This window comes from Cantharellus anzutake, assembly GCF_015039405.1.
Source record: "Cantharellus anzutake strain C23 chromosome Unknown EI90scaffold_23, whole genome shotgun sequence".
NCBI classification, from domain to species: Eukaryota; Fungi; Basidiomycota; class Agaricomycetes; order Cantharellales; family Hydnaceae; genus Cantharellus; species Cantharellus anzutake.
The window spans coordinates 855,733-869,500 of NW_024066973.1; the positions used below are offsets into that span (position 1 = coordinate 855,733).

Below are 13,768 nucleotides of genomic sequence, written 5' to 3' on the forward strand. Positions count from 1 at the left end.
CATAGTTGTCTTGGCTGAACATATTGTCGCCTCCTTCCTTGAAAACTTGAACGTCCGTGCAACATGGCCACCAAAGAGTTGCGATTTGCACCTAGTCGCAACGAAATCTTGGACGCCATTGAAGCCAACGATTGGGCCACCATGCGAAAATTAAGCCTCCAGCCAGGAGGACTGGCTTCTGCAAGAAAGGAGGCTTGGTAAGTTACTATGAGACCTCCCGTTAATTTCTAACTGATGCAAGACCAGGGAGTTCCTTCTACGTGTGCGTGGTTCGGAACGATCGCCATCGGAAGAGCCTTTGGACACTCTCGCACCTCATTCAGACGAGCGACAAGTCAAACTTGATACTGACAGAAGCTTTGTAACATATCCGGTTGGTAGGATAATGGCTCCTTGATCCCCCGTGCCATTGCTCACGCAGCAAACCACCTAGTTAGCCCACCGGAGAAGGAACGTCTCAAAGAAGAGCTTAACAATATCATTGTTTCAACTCTGAGGCGATATCCCAAATTATCCTATTTCCAGGTAAACATCTTTTGCTGCCGGTCTGTCGGCAGTTGTTCCTTATACAAATTAATTTATCTTAGGGCTATCACGATATAGTCTCCGTCTTCCTTCTAACCTTTACGAACCACTCGCGCATAGACGATAATGATTTACGAAAGATGCAAACATGTATTGATAAGTTGAGCATCCACAGACTTAGAGATGCGATGGGGGAAGGCCTAGGCCCATTGCTAGGAGGGCTACGGTGGGCTATTCTGTGCATTTCCCGCATAGTTTTAAATGCTTACAACCCATTCCAGAATCCTTCGAAGATTGATACGCTTTGCTGATCCACCCTTCTCTGAATTGCTAGAAAGGTACCACAGATCTCTGTTCAGGTTTCCCTGATCTGTGGATTTGATTATCTTTTCCTAGGATATCACCTTTGCCTTATTTTGCATTATCGAATACCCTGACGCTGCTCTCTCACGATGTTCCCACTCTTTCCTTAATCCAGCACGTCTTTGACTATCTTCTAGCAAGACCCCCTATTGCTATCATATATCTCGAAGCAGCGGTGTGTCTATGTTAGAAACCAATAATCCACCGTTGGCTGACACGGGAAACGTACAGATCATTCTGAGCCGCAAAGATGACGTTGAACGTTTGTCCAAAGACGACGACGAAGGCATGTTACACGCCCTCCTATCGCAACTACCGGAGCTCTCAGATGATGCCCGATTGCATTGTTCCGAGCTACTGGAAGATTATGATTTGCCACGAGAACCTAGTGCTGGTGATGGTGGCTGCTGCCATTCTGGGAGTGAGATGCAACGGGAGCATTTCATTCAATCACCCGTAGGCTTGGACCACTCCCAAGTACCTCTATTTCCATTTTCTGAGTTGGGGGGCCCGCAATGTGCAGCCACGGTCACTGGGCAGAGTTTGGATAGCTCTACTCTCATTGAGTCCTTGAGTACCGAAGAAAACACTCGGGTTGATATCCAAGTGGCTTCGTCTGAACCGAATGATAGATCGGCAGACCATCTTGGGCCACCTTTATCGCACATAGCGCCCATTCTCACTTCATCTCCGTCAGCGGACTTTGGATCTCCGAACACCGATCAAGGATCACCATTACAGCGTGGAATGGAAACTACAGAGGCGACCAATTACAGCACAGCAAATTCATATCCGGTGCCACTCACGCGAATTCTCACCACCGCGGATGCACTATACCAGAAGTACCCTCCTCTTCCATATAAACACCCCCCTGCGCAAGCAACACCGAGCAATCCCACCCGGACGGAATCAGACACTCCACACCTCCCTTCCACTAACTCTATCTCGCTTCGCATTGATGAGATACTCGGTCCATCAAGTGTCTGCTTTACTTGGTTTCCGAACGCCATGCAGGAACTTTCAGATAAAGAGGCGGAGCAGCTCATAGAACAACCCTTGGAGACTGTGGTCCTACCAAACGACGGCTCCTCGGATCGAGACTTTACGGAGAACATGGAAGAAGAGAGAGATAAGTCAGCAGAGATGGGGCGAAATAAGGGACTTCCAGAACGAAAGCAACGTCAGCTGATTATACCTTCGATTGGGATTGGTGCCGCAATCATCGTTGGCATTGCTGCTGTGATGTTATACTCGTCTCCACAAAGAAACAGCGGATTGAAGGGATGGCGCGACTTGACACAATGGGCACGAACGTTGGTGTTGGACCCAGGGGTGGGGATCGTCGGAGTTCCATAAATAATAGTTATCTCCTAGCCATTATGTAAACGTTCTTAAAAGTGACGAGACTGAAGATAGGAATGAGTAAAGGACTTGCTTTGTTGATCACAAGGTGTCGATTCTATTGAAACAGCATTAGCAGCTGTACCTAGAGTCTGCTTGATCGGGTAAGTCGGATGCAAGCTCGTGCTAAGTAAGGTTAGTGACGCATGGAGGCACTAGTTCTGAGACGCAGGTATAAGTTGAGCAATATCAAGCAAGAAAGGCACTGACTCACGCTAAAACAATGTAGCACAAACAGTCGCGGCCCTCCAAGGAACATGTCGGAAAATCCACCGATGGTGCCCGTAACCAGGCATAGCGAGGCACTGCATCTGCGTCCAGTCAACGTAACCACTCAGAAGAGAGGGTCCGGTTGTGAAGTAACTTTGACAGTCGGGCAAGATGGGCCTCGCCATGACTGAGGAAGGGGCACGCAGGTGAGGATTCATGCGAACAGGTTCACAGTGAGCTAAACCACTGAAGAGGTGCTGCGGGGGGGGATTGGGGGAGATTGGAAACTAAAGGGTGACGACCGACATTCGGGGCCGACCTCCCGAATTCGCCCCATCATGGTTGATGTAGCAACACTATCATTGTGGCTAGGTTTTCGCAGGTGGGGCCAGAAGAAAGGGGACATGAGAACGGGAAGACTCCCCAGGAAAGGGGGACCTATTTATGCCTGGGCGACGGGTGGAATTCGCCGTTCTCCGCACCACATAAATGCCCAATATACTGGATCACTGTGCTAAATTGTGCTACGTTGAGTTCCAAAGACGGAGGACAAAAGGAGGCAGGCGGCCGCTCCGTTTCATCCGTGGCCTAGATTTGCCCTCCCCACTGTTTAGAAATAAACCAAAGGGTCTACAAGATCAACTATCTCAAATAGGGCCTCGCGGCTCTTGAAGATAACCCCAGTAAAGAGCAGGGCTCCATCCTTTCTAAACCCCATGCAATAATCGTGAGCATATCGATCCACATAAGGTGGCAGCATGTGATATAGATATTGCAGGAAATTCAGCCGCTGGACGCATGGGAATGGGGCGGAGAACGACAAAGCTTCAGGGCACAGACCAAGTGAGACTGGAGACCGATGATCAGTCGAACGATTCTGCAATTTCCAATGCGAAGATTGCGACTCATGTTGACGGGCCACAGTCTGAACGGCGTTCTACTCAGCTGATTCATGTAACGATCCAACGAACGAAATTAGGACCCTCAAGGCATGGCGAGGTCAAAATGTAGACAAGGGCATGAGCACGAAAGTGGAAATATCTCTTTCAGAACGATGGGGCATCGGCCACAAGGTACATGTTCTTGGAGCATATCAAATTGCACTGTTATTCTGTTCAAAAATGCCCCCAAATGATCACTTCAGGGTCAGATCGAGATTTCATTGATTCGGTCGTCCAAGAGGTAACCAATTATATGAGGGGACCAGGATTCGCCATAAATCGCGCGACGACTGGCAGCAAGTGAATCACGGGAATGACACTATTGGGGAGATTCGCTCTCGTCCATACGCAGCCCGAGAAAAGAAAAATCTGCCTAGAACACACGAGGCTTTAACGCGTAACACGCGCCAGATGCGCGAGGCAGACGAGACAGAATGCTCGTGAGGGGGGGGGTTCGTTAGTGAGGGAAAGAATCAGGTGTAGCGTTGATTGCTGGCAGCAGACAACTTATTGGGGCAGCTTTTGGGACTTACCCGATTGGGCGGCGCCATTCGCCGGAAACTCGGGACTTGAGAGCTGTTTCACGATTCCTCTCATGGGTTGGCGTAGTTTTCTAGCGTACACTGCGCTCTATCTCCGTGTTTTCCTTCATCTTCTGGTCCCGCTCGTGGGAGGGGATTGTCCAATTATGTCCACCCCCACGTATGGCACCAAAGGCGCTGTCTTCACCGCTTGCGCCAACATCACGATCCCCGCAACCCCGGACTTGATTTTCGACATTGTGTTAGACTTCCCGTCCTATCCTGAATGGAATACGTTCGTTGTCAAAGTGGACGCAGCTCCCGGAAGCCCTTGGGTTGGTGAGAGTATCACACTCCACACAGTGGGGTTACTTCCATTCAGTTCCACATCAACAGAGATAATCACTGTACTCGATCGCGCTGCCATGACTGTGGCATGGCGCTACGATGACGGTCTGAACGGGATAATCACTGCCGCTGAGCATGTTCAGCTTGTACGCGACATTGGAGGCGGAATGTGTGAATATCTTAGTTGGGAGACATATTACCGACCATTATCCCTTGCTCTAGACGTCCTGTTTGAGGAGCGGTTGAACGCGGGATTCGCTGTTCAGGCAGAAGATTTAAGACGGAGAGCAATTTCGCTTGTCACCCCTTAAGGACGAGAATTACAGCGGCCTCTGCTTCCCTATCGCCTATCAGATATTGGTGTCGTAATGGTACCAACTTTCTACACCCCTGGGCACCCATCATCCTCATCACCTCATTGGTTCCCATCGCCTCAATCCATCCTTCTCCCATTTCTCCATTAGCAATTTCAATCGTACCCTACCAGCTTTCCCTTCTGGCCCCCCAATAAGGCTACTTCCAGGCTGCTCCGGTTCGGAGGCTTTTTGAAGCAAGACGGACCGTAGTTTAGCCATCTGTCTAGGCCACATTGCCGAGGCGACCTCGCCCGTTGCTTCCAATATGCAAGATAAGATGACGGGAGCCGCACGGTCGGCCATCAGCCCAGGGTGATTCACAAGCCTGATGATCCAAGTCCACAAACGAGGCAGACGGACATAAGTAGGAATCTGATGTAGTTGCTCCGCTGGAAGATTCGACTGATATGGAGTCTGGAGGATTGCCGCGTACAGTGTAACCAATCCGCCCAGACGTTCTATATATTGGACCGTTGTTTCGCCCGATGATTCAGGTCGCCGACCAAGTGCAATACGATAGTCTTCATCTGATTGTCCCTGAAGAACAGCTCAATGCCATACCCGAAACGTAACCGTAGTCGCACTTACTGATTCACGAGTTATTACGGCGCCAACTACCCAATGGCTGGACATTTGGACCAGTTTCGCCATGAAGACATTCCCTAGTTGGAAATGCCCCTTTTCCAGCAGGCCAACGAATACATGCGCCAGCGGGAAGGCGGTGTCCGGTTTGGCGGTGACCTCTTCCTCTGCCTGCTTAAGGAAAGCTTTCGAAAGCACATAAAGAAGAGCGATGTACAATGGCTCTGGATGGCCGGGAGTAGGTGAGAGCAACCCATGTAGTTGAGCCGTCTGAGACAGCAAGTAAGACAGGCGAGAGAACCGAAAATGTGAAGGGACACACAATTCGCTGAATCTCGATTCGAACGTTTGTGACTTGGCCGATCTTTGGGATAATTTGTCTTCTCAATTTCGCAAGTTCTTTTTTCCAGTCGGCGTTAGGCGTGATGTCGGGGTGGAGCTTCGCTGATTTGACTTGGGGAAGCACCTCAGATTTAATAGTCTAAGGGACAGGCCAGATCTGAGGCCAATCAATGGTGCGGGCGCGATACGAACCTTTATCAATTTCCGGCATTCCTGCAATTCTCGTGATGCAGTCATGGGACGAAATGAAGTGCTTGCTGCTTCCGCCTTAGCCTCCTCCTCTTTGCGCGCCTTCTCCTCCACTGCCTTCTGTTTCTCCGCTTCCTCTTCAACACGCTTTCTCTCAGCTGCAGCATTCTCTGCCTCTTTCTTGGCCTTTTCAGCAGTAGCGCGAGCCCTGGCTTCTTCCTCCTCCTTGGCTTTCCTGACTCGAGCTTCTTCTTCTTCCCTGACAAGTCGTTCTAGACGTGCACGTTCTTCCGCTATCTTCCGGAGCTCGGCCTCGTGTACTGCAATGCTTCTTTCAATAGACTGTCATTGCATTCGGTAAGGCTTATCTTTAACTTATGAGGAAGTAGAATGCTTACCTCCTGAAATGCCTTATCCTCTTGTTCATATTCCCGCCTTCTACGGGCTTCTTCTTCGGATCTTTCCAGAGCCATTCCCTCAAGAATGTGCGAAACCTCGTCAATCTGGTTAGCCTTTAATGCAGAAAGACGTTTCGTTATCCTCTCAGGTGTCTTCTCAAATATCCACGCTATTGGGTGCCATTGTTCTCTGTTCTTTTCCAGAGCAAGACGCTACCTCGCAAGAAAGGTCAGATACACATTTAACGTCGACATATATTGTTTAATACCCTAAACATACCCTAGCTTCCCTGAGTGTGCTGTCTTCATATTCTTGTACTGGATCACGCCGATGTCGAAGCCGTATCGCAGCGTAAAACTCATCTTGTTCACGCTGCTCTTTGTTTCGTGGTGTTCGCTTAGAAGATCTAAGGATCATAAGGAAAATGAGTTTTATTCAAAGTAAAGGGGAAAAGAAGGATACTCGCGGGGGGGTAGTTGGTGGCGGAGTAGATTGCTCATTGAGCCCCTTCCTCGGGCTCTTCGTCAGGCCTCTTCGTCGGCCGCAATATTTGTATGGTCTCTACGGGAAAGCCCCTCCTCCTCTGTATCAAACCCATCCGTACTGGACACATCCGAATCAAGTCCAAAGCGGTTAGCAGGGCGAGGCGACTTGACAGCCTTTGGAGTTGAACGACGTTCGGACTCATTGCTTCTGCGTGGCCGATGCCGAGGGCTAACACGCATCTCTTCATCCGAAGATGATGGCTCTGATGGAATAGATGCTAGACTAACCCTCATTGTATCAGGAGTTCAAGGAGAAAGGTACGCTAGTAAGTTGGGTTTGATCGTGTTCAAGCGCTTCGCCGTGTTTGTCGACACGTGACCTCAATAACTTGAAGAAATATTATCAATTCATTCCCTCTCCATCGCCATGAGTCATCTGAGTGACCAAAAAATCTTTATTCGGCCCCTCAGGCATGCATGGGCATCCGGGCATACCTTCGTACTTGGATCGGTGAGTGGGCAACACTGATCGGCGCCGCCCGTCGCCACAGATGCCCGCTGCCCAGTGGTTGCATGGGAAGGACTCCAATCACCCGTTCTTTTTCATACATCCACATAGACCTCCCGGGGTGAGGGGTGTGATTCATTCATCAGCGTAAGGGCATTCGCTGGGAATCGCAACATAAGTACAAAAGGATAATAACAAGGGCAACCACGAGAAGATGAGTCCATAAGTGTCCGGTGCATGATGGGTGTATATAATGAAGGAACAGAAGAGCACGAGGAAGACATCTACAACTTGGAAACACCAGTTGCATACTTTGCCTATCTAAAGTTTGAGCATATTGTACGAAGCACAGCCAAACGCTACACACCATTTCGCGCTCCTTTTCCTCGTATCCGCATTTTTGATAGAACGCTTATAGAAACGGGGTAGAAATGTCAGCTTTCATTCAATGCAGTCTAACCACAGAGACTCACGAATATTATCGGTGCTACAGTTCAGGATGGTCTTGTAAGCACCCTGACCTTCGCTAATCGCAGTAAGAGTTTGAATAATTCTTAGTCCGAGTTTGTGACCCTGAGATTGTTTGTCCACTGCGATATCTTCGATGTGGCCCACGACACCTAATCCACGTAGGAATTTGCGTTCCATAAAGACAGTACCAACGCCTACGACTCTATCCAGGGCCTTATCAACTATGGCAATGGCGTAATACGTGTTCGGGGTGGAACGCATGAGGCCGAAGGCTGCACTCCATGCTGCCGCACCAACATCTGGTGTTTGTGTTAGGACAGAGAGAACAGAGAGGTGACCGCGACCATAATCCGTTAGTGAAAGTGGACGAATCTGTGGAAAAGGTCAGAAAACATGCGTTGCTAAACAAGCATGGGGGCCGCGCACATGAAGGTGGTTGGGCAAAGCGGCCTTGACATCATTCGGAATGAGTTTGGGGTCAAACAATAGCTCGAGTTTGTCATCTGGAGTAAAGGAAAGTGTCTGCGAAGTAGCACTGGCAGTCCCAGCAACGTTCGACATGGCTTGAAGCAGGATTGATTGAAACGAAGGCTTGACGTCTAGTATTTGGAGAGGTTCGGTTAACTCCGCCTCCACGTAACTCCAATCTGATCAACTCTCAGCCTGAATTCGACGTTGGAAAGAGTATTAAGTATAGGGTAGACAGAAAGGTAGATACATGAACAATAGGGCTAAGAAACGATATATAGAAAGTGGCGCAATCATAACGGCAAGCACACAAAACGACAACATAGCCATTTTTCCCCTATTTGACAGCCTTTACAATAGGAACGACAATGATGACAATCAACACTGCGATACCAATGCCAATGATGATCCGCATCTAGATGCATTCATTTAGAGACGCCAATGTTGTTAAGGCAATGTTGTATCGTACCTTCATGTCCTTCCACCTAAGAAGCGTGGTGAGGTCTGTGAGATGCTGACTACGAGAATCTGCTTAAAGAGACATACCACATATTCTGTTGCGAAGATAAGATATTGCATGAGTAACGGCATAGTGAGCAGATAGGGGATGGACGCACTTTTCGCACTTTATTGGCACCCCGCCGGAACCCCTGAGCAGAAACAGCCAGTGTTTCTGAGCGGCACGAGTCGTTAGCAACACAGGAGTTCTCAAAGCCAACGAGGACCGAGCGCCAAGAATGGGAACTAACCAGTCTTGTCCTGCAGGTCATCGATTCTTTCTCCACGCTCGGCAACCTTGTTGATATTGCTCTTCATGATATCGACGGTGTTGTCGATTTGAGCCTGTATAGCAGCAGTTTTGGAGTTACCAGGGCGAGGAGCGCCGCTGGGGTCTCCGCGGGGGACGTAAGGGTCGTATGGTTCAGACCTTCAACACAGAGAATATAAGATTCAAGCAGCCTAAGACAATCCATAGACACACATTTCAAGTGGTCGTTAAAGTGGCCCTATTAAGACTGGAGAGATGACTTTGGTGACTTGTGTCCTTGCAGGACGCGGGCAGCTTACTTTTGGAGCCGGGTGAGCACTTCAACGACAGCCAGAAGGAGACAAAATAAGGCCGCAAAAAGCGAAATTTGGCAGCTACCGACCTGTTTAGTTTACTGATAGCTCAGTAAGAGTACTTCCGTAGGATGGATGTGAAGATGCAACCTGGTTTGCGCAGCGACGATGTGATGTGCTAATGTCCGCAACTTGCCGAATCCCACACCGCCTCTTTCGGCCACCGTCGGGATCTCTCTTCCCCTAAAGAGAGGCTGGGTCACCTGCCTAGTCGGGATCGCTTTTGCTACCACCGAATAGCAGGTCATCCTCAGTTGGTCCTGTTATCAAGCTAGGAGTATTCCAACCTCTTTCCCCAAGGCCTACAGTATTCTGGTGTTCAATTCTGGCTTGAATTTTGCTCACGTCAGAAAAGCCGCGTATTCCGCAGGCGCTTTGGTCCCGATTGGCACGGGTCATTGATTCCTGAACACGCTATAGTCTTACCTGGCCTGAATACGTCAAAGAGAGACAGTGAAAACGCCATGGCTCCCTTTTCTTTTTCAGGTAGTATGGTTGTGAGAACCCTTGAATTCCGAGACACACGTTTCGCGGATGCCGGACATGGCTGGGTGATATTTTCCACTTATCAGGCCTGGGTCAGGCTAGAGCCAGGAACAGTTTCTTGGAGCGGGACGACCCAACGCGGACATGGGCCTTGTCTCCTAGGTCCTCATGAATCCGCTGTCATCATCGCTAGGCGCCTCACGGAGAGTTTAAGCGCACGGACACTCCGGACGTCCTTGGCAGCAGGTCTCCATAGTCTTGATGATTCCCCATTTTCGCGACGTGCAATGAGAACAGTGCTTCAGCCGGGGTCTGAGCCGATCGTCGCAGCCCGTCCTGAGCCTCTCCATCTATACGCACAAGCGCCAAATAGTGCAGCTAGCATTACGGATGCATTTTCCGAAATCCAACCCTCCACTTTCGCACGAGACCCCCCGTCAGCAACGGGCTGAGAGCCAGTTCCGTATCAACTGTCGGCTTCTTCATTCATTCACATGTTCACGCTGTTACGCAGTGCCATCTTCGCGTAATCACATTGAAAATCGTTGTACTGGTTAGCAAGGTGCCCTGGTTTTTAGTCAGAATGCCCTAGGCCCTTGTAGGTGGCCCCACAAGACGCAAAGTTAAGCCAATTCCTGTAACGAAGACTCCAGCATTCTTCATTCTTGAATAGTTGTTCCGCTGCATCATATTTGCATGCGCCTGAGTGACCACCGTCTATCGACAAGGTTCTGACATCGAAGCTGTGTACCTAAGCACCTCCCCAAGTCGCCATGCCGGGATTGGGTCCTGGTCCATTACGTGTCCGCATTGCACCGTCGGGCAGAATAGCTCGGCTGGTGCCGATCCCGGCGAAAAAGTGACTGATTTTGGGCTCGAATCCTGGATATTTCTGGGGGGGGGGTTGTTTTTTTGGTGTTGCCTACCGTAGCTTTCGCCAACAACGGTTATCCTTGGCAAGGAGGATTACAACAAAAGTCAGCCTTGTTGACTTTCGGCAACCCCTTCACTCTGTGTGACTTGAACGTGCGTTGGCACCTATGGATAGCCTGAATGGCACAACCATTAAACCTATGATTCGAATGTTTGGGTTCTATGGCGGCGATGTTCGAGCGTCGAGTATATGGGGAAAATCGTGTTATCATTACTCCCCCAAGTGAGCACTTATAGTTATCGTGGAAGGGAGAATGTCAAAACATCAATGGAAAGAAAGGAGTAGGCAATAAGGGGGGGGGCGGTGTAAGCAGCTTCTGCAAGTAATATTAGTGTCATGACATGCAGCATTATGAGCACCGGGCGCCGTGATGACTTGTCCGTCCAACACTGAGAGAGACATGCATGCTGTGGTTCGTTCTGGGAGGTACAAAGTGCATATGGGATTGAAGCATGTTATCGATACGTTTAACGCCTGATGGCTGCTCGACATGCCGTGTCACACCGCGTAAATCCTATCCATCCATCTGGTTGCAGGCAAACCTGTTTTCGTTACGGGGATCACTTGTTGAGGGGTAGATTCAACCCTACACTGCGGCTTTCGGTATATAACTATAACGGTTCGGCGCATTACTTAGGATATGGTACCGTGTCGGTTCATATTGCTGGCAGGAATTGCCGAAACCAAGGAGGAACGAGTCGCTACCAAACCCTATTAAACAAACACACTGGTGGGATCAAGCGGCGCATAGCTCAGATCAGAAATAAGGAAACTTCAGCGCCTTGAGCCCTAGCGCGCTTACAGTTAAAGTTTTACGCTCATTCATGCAATGCTGCCCGCAATATAATTAATTGTCAGGACCTTGTTATGAGTTGATGATATTCGAGCGTTGGGCGGGGGGCCAGGAGAGAGAGCGGTTATTATTACTCGCAATCGTTTGATGTGAGGCAGAGAAGTATAAAAAACTACGGTTAAGATCAGCAACCCCGCGGCCGCACCGATGAGCGAAGTGTGGGGCTGGGCAGCTCGTAAATTTGGCACTATAAATTTTTTTTTCGGCGCATCGCTGCATAGACAATTGAATGCTATTAGGAGGAGAATGATCAGTCTCATCATCATACCAGGAAGCTGAAAAAAAAGCCTCTTGCTTATGTACTACGAAAACGAAATATGTATCGGGGTCGGAAAGTTATGTGAGCCAGAACCCCGCCAGCATTCTTCTTGGAGTAATGTAAGTGGAATAAATTGTTGAGGCCGCTCTGGTTCTTTCACCGCTTATATTCATTTCCGAAAAAAAAAGAAAAGTATAGAAGAAGAGAGAACTAGTAATCACAGTAAAAAAAGATTGGGATATGAAAAGATTTGAGACAAGAAAACTAAGCTTTTGACATTACATATCTCAACACTTTCAGCGAGAAAACAATGCAATCGGCATGAACTGCCGGCAGTACAAACATCTCAATTCAAGTCAACGGAGAACTTCGGTCCAGCACGAGGGAATTCAGCAGGATAGACAGATGGCAAATGAATGAGATGTCAAACATCAAATGGTCAATGACAGAAAAGGATAAAGTAATAGAAGGACGGCGGCACAGGGCGGTGACATGTCAACAATATTATCCAATCATTCGGACATCAGACACCGCCACAGCTTGACATCAAAATGCGCAACAATACGAAGCAGACATCCTCACCAGCGACTTAAAATGTCCTTACGTGATCACCATAAGCAACTGACCTTTAGTTATTCCACGCGATTGTGACTCTTCCGACTCTTGAGCGAAAATAACGAGACAACACTCAACTTTTCATTCCCGAGAAACAGGAGAAAAAAATAAAGACACCAGCAACAATTAAATGACTGAGATATGGAAAGATTCGATAAGAAACTAGCTTTGACATTATCAACAGCCCCATTGTGTCAAAGAGAAAGAGCATGAACTGAACAACCCAGTACCTTCCTCAGAAAGGGAGGACTTTTATAACCCAAGGACAGCAAGGGTGGCCTTGATGCCAACCTCAACACAGACATGAAGATAAACTTTGATGCTGCAAGGGACCATTCATTAGGGTGCTGACATAGCCTGGGAACGAAAAGTGTACTTACACAGCCGCAATGAGACCGCCAATGGCAGGGCAGCATGAGATGAGAACGGCAACGAGAGCCTTGAGGGCAACGTCGAGGTGGGCAATAACTTCGGCCTTGATTTCGACCCCACACTCGGTAATGGCAATGCAAATAGCCTATCCAATGCATATAAATATGCTGACAGAGACGGAACTAATCAACACAACACGTACCAAGATAATGCTAACGCAAATGTGAACACATGCAGCGAGGACAACTCCGATGTCGCACACGGAAAGGCGGATTTTAGCAAGAAGGGCAACGGCAGCATTGATATCGACAATAATGTCGGCAATGACGGCAACAGGGTCATGGACCTTGTCAGCTGTACACGGTGAAGCGAAGTGAAAATGAATGTCCCACTCATCGCGATCATTACAATACTTGACTTACTGATGAGAACAACCGCAGCCTTGACCTTGACGTCCAAATCCACGAGGATCTCCTTGACCTCACCAATAGTGCAACCTGACAGTGGCGACCTTCATAAACCAAAATCGATAAAGTTCCTCTACTACTCACCACAGCGGGGAGCAAGCTCAGCGGAGCGAGCAGCCAAGGCGGAGGTGTCAATCGGCTTCGCATAGACGAAGAGACCAAAGGAGACGAGGAAGAAGAGAATGGAGAGGACACGGGAGGAGAACATGGCGATATAAAAGAGTGGTTTGAAGAGAGTGTAGTAGTGCTGAGAAGCGTTGAGGAAGGCTGAGAGAGAGGTGGGATGAGGGAAAGGGAACCATGCTGCCTCGCCGTTTTTATACGCTGTCGTCCCCAGGTGTCCCACGGTCAAATAATAATATTAAGCCACACGAAAATCATTTTGCAGTATATAGAGCGAAATTGACCCAATTCGGGTCACCGAGAACTTGGACCCGAACGAGGAATCGAGGGTGTTAGACAGAAGCCCTCGAGTGACTCACACAATATTACTTACCAACTTAAAATAGCGTATTGCTAATATTATGGGATGACAGAGAAAGTTGACCGAA

At 48.8% G+C, this 13,768-nt stretch overlaps 9 protein-coding genes across 9 annotated transcripts; 4 read left to right on the forward strand and 5 right to left on the reverse strand.

Annotated features, from left to right (window-relative positions):
• Positions 1–63: 63 nt before the first annotated feature.
• Positions 64–2,333, forward strand: EI90DRAFT_3154672 (rab-GTPase-TBC domain-containing protein; the record flags this gene model as incomplete). Its single annotated transcript, XM_039065942.1, has 7 exons — positions 64–197; positions 247–377; positions 434–525; positions 588–751; positions 807–863; positions 922–1,063; positions 1,120–2,333. 7 exons carry the CDS (start codon positions 64–66, stop codon positions 2,242–2,244), a joined length of 1,845 nt encoding a protein of 614 aa, XP_038916175.1. The 3' UTR covers positions 2,245–2,333.
• A 349-nt stretch (positions 2,334–2,682) lies between these two features.
• EI90DRAFT_3016448 (uncharacterized protein) lies at positions 2,683–4,620 on the forward strand (the record flags this gene model as incomplete). Its single annotated transcript, XM_039056990.1, has 8 exons — positions 2,683–2,705; positions 2,872–3,073; positions 3,155–3,226; positions 3,278–3,342; positions 3,479–3,572; positions 3,644–3,681; positions 3,707–3,880; positions 3,960–4,620. 8 exons carry the CDS (start codon positions 2,683–2,685, stop codon positions 4,618–4,620), a joined length of 1,329 nt encoding a protein of 442 aa, XP_038916176.1.
• A 49-nt stretch (positions 4,621–4,669) lies between these two features.
• On the reverse strand, positions 4,670–6,250 carry EI90DRAFT_1025950 (GLE1-like protein). Its single transcript, XM_039051417.1, has 5 exons — positions 6,177–6,250; positions 5,782–6,120; positions 5,570–5,700; positions 5,254–5,517; positions 4,670–5,202 (listed from the first exon to the last, which is right to left on the reverse strand). Exons 2-5 carry the CDS (start codon positions 5,798–5,800, stop codon positions 4,720–4,722), a joined length of 897 nt encoding a protein of 298 aa, XP_038916177.1. The 5' UTR covers positions 5,801–6,120; positions 6,177–6,250; the 3' UTR covers positions 4,670–4,719.
• Positions 5,660–6,617, forward strand: EI90DRAFT_1025827 (uncharacterized protein). Its single transcript, XM_039051416.1, has 4 exons — positions 5,660–6,135; positions 6,246–6,263; positions 6,326–6,405; positions 6,462–6,617. Exons 1-4 carry the CDS (start codon positions 5,825–5,827, stop codon positions 6,530–6,532), a joined length of 480 nt encoding a protein of 159 aa, XP_038916178.1. The 5' UTR covers positions 5,660–5,824; the 3' UTR covers positions 6,533–6,617.
• Positions 6,618–7,126: 509 nt separating this feature from the next.
• Positions 7,127–8,202, reverse strand: EI90DRAFT_3280832 (acyl-CoA N-acyltransferase; the record flags this gene model as incomplete). Its single annotated transcript, XM_039066783.1, has 4 exons — positions 7,127–7,487; positions 7,538–7,581; positions 7,644–8,013; positions 8,068–8,202. 4 exons carry the CDS (start codon positions 8,200–8,202, stop codon positions 7,455–7,457), a joined length of 582 nt encoding a protein of 193 aa, XP_038916179.1. The 3' UTR covers positions 7,127–7,454.
• Positions 8,203–8,505: 303 nt separating this feature from the next.
• EI90DRAFT_3058054 (uncharacterized protein) lies at positions 8,506–9,116 on the reverse strand (the record flags this gene model as incomplete). Its single annotated transcript, XM_039060342.1, has 4 exons — positions 8,506–8,524; positions 8,579–8,663; positions 8,727–9,037; positions 9,092–9,116. A coding segment is annotated over one exon (183 nt), but the record flags the coding sequence as incomplete, so codon positions are not given.
• EI90DRAFT_1026447 (uncharacterized protein) lies at positions 8,960–9,587 on the reverse strand. Its single transcript, XM_039051419.1, has 3 exons — positions 9,322–9,587; positions 9,092–9,176; positions 8,960–9,037 (listed from the first exon to the last, which is right to left on the reverse strand). Exons 1-2 carry the CDS (start codon positions 9,477–9,479, stop codon positions 9,095–9,097), a joined length of 240 nt encoding a protein of 79 aa, XP_038916181.1. The 5' UTR covers positions 9,480–9,587; the 3' UTR covers positions 8,960–9,037; positions 9,092–9,094.
• Positions 9,405–10,243, forward strand: EI90DRAFT_3058056 (uncharacterized protein; the record flags this gene model as incomplete). Its single annotated transcript, XM_039060343.1, has 2 exons — positions 9,405–10,153; positions 10,177–10,243. Coding segments are annotated over exons 1-2 (525 nt in total), but the record flags the coding sequence as incomplete, so codon positions are not given.
• A 2,103-nt stretch (positions 10,244–12,346) lies between these two features.
• Positions 12,347–13,668, reverse strand: EI90DRAFT_1026528 (uncharacterized protein). The gene is made up of 6 exons (XM_039051420.1): positions 13,302–13,668; positions 13,164–13,247; positions 12,953–13,104; positions 12,759–12,895; positions 12,670–12,700; positions 12,347–12,612 (listed from the first exon to the last, which is right to left on the reverse strand). Exons 1-6 carry the CDS (start codon positions 13,423–13,425, stop codon positions 12,556–12,558), a joined length of 585 nt encoding a protein of 194 aa, XP_038916183.1. The 5' UTR covers positions 13,426–13,668; the 3' UTR covers positions 12,347–12,555.
• Positions 13,669–13,768: the final 100 nt, after the last annotated feature.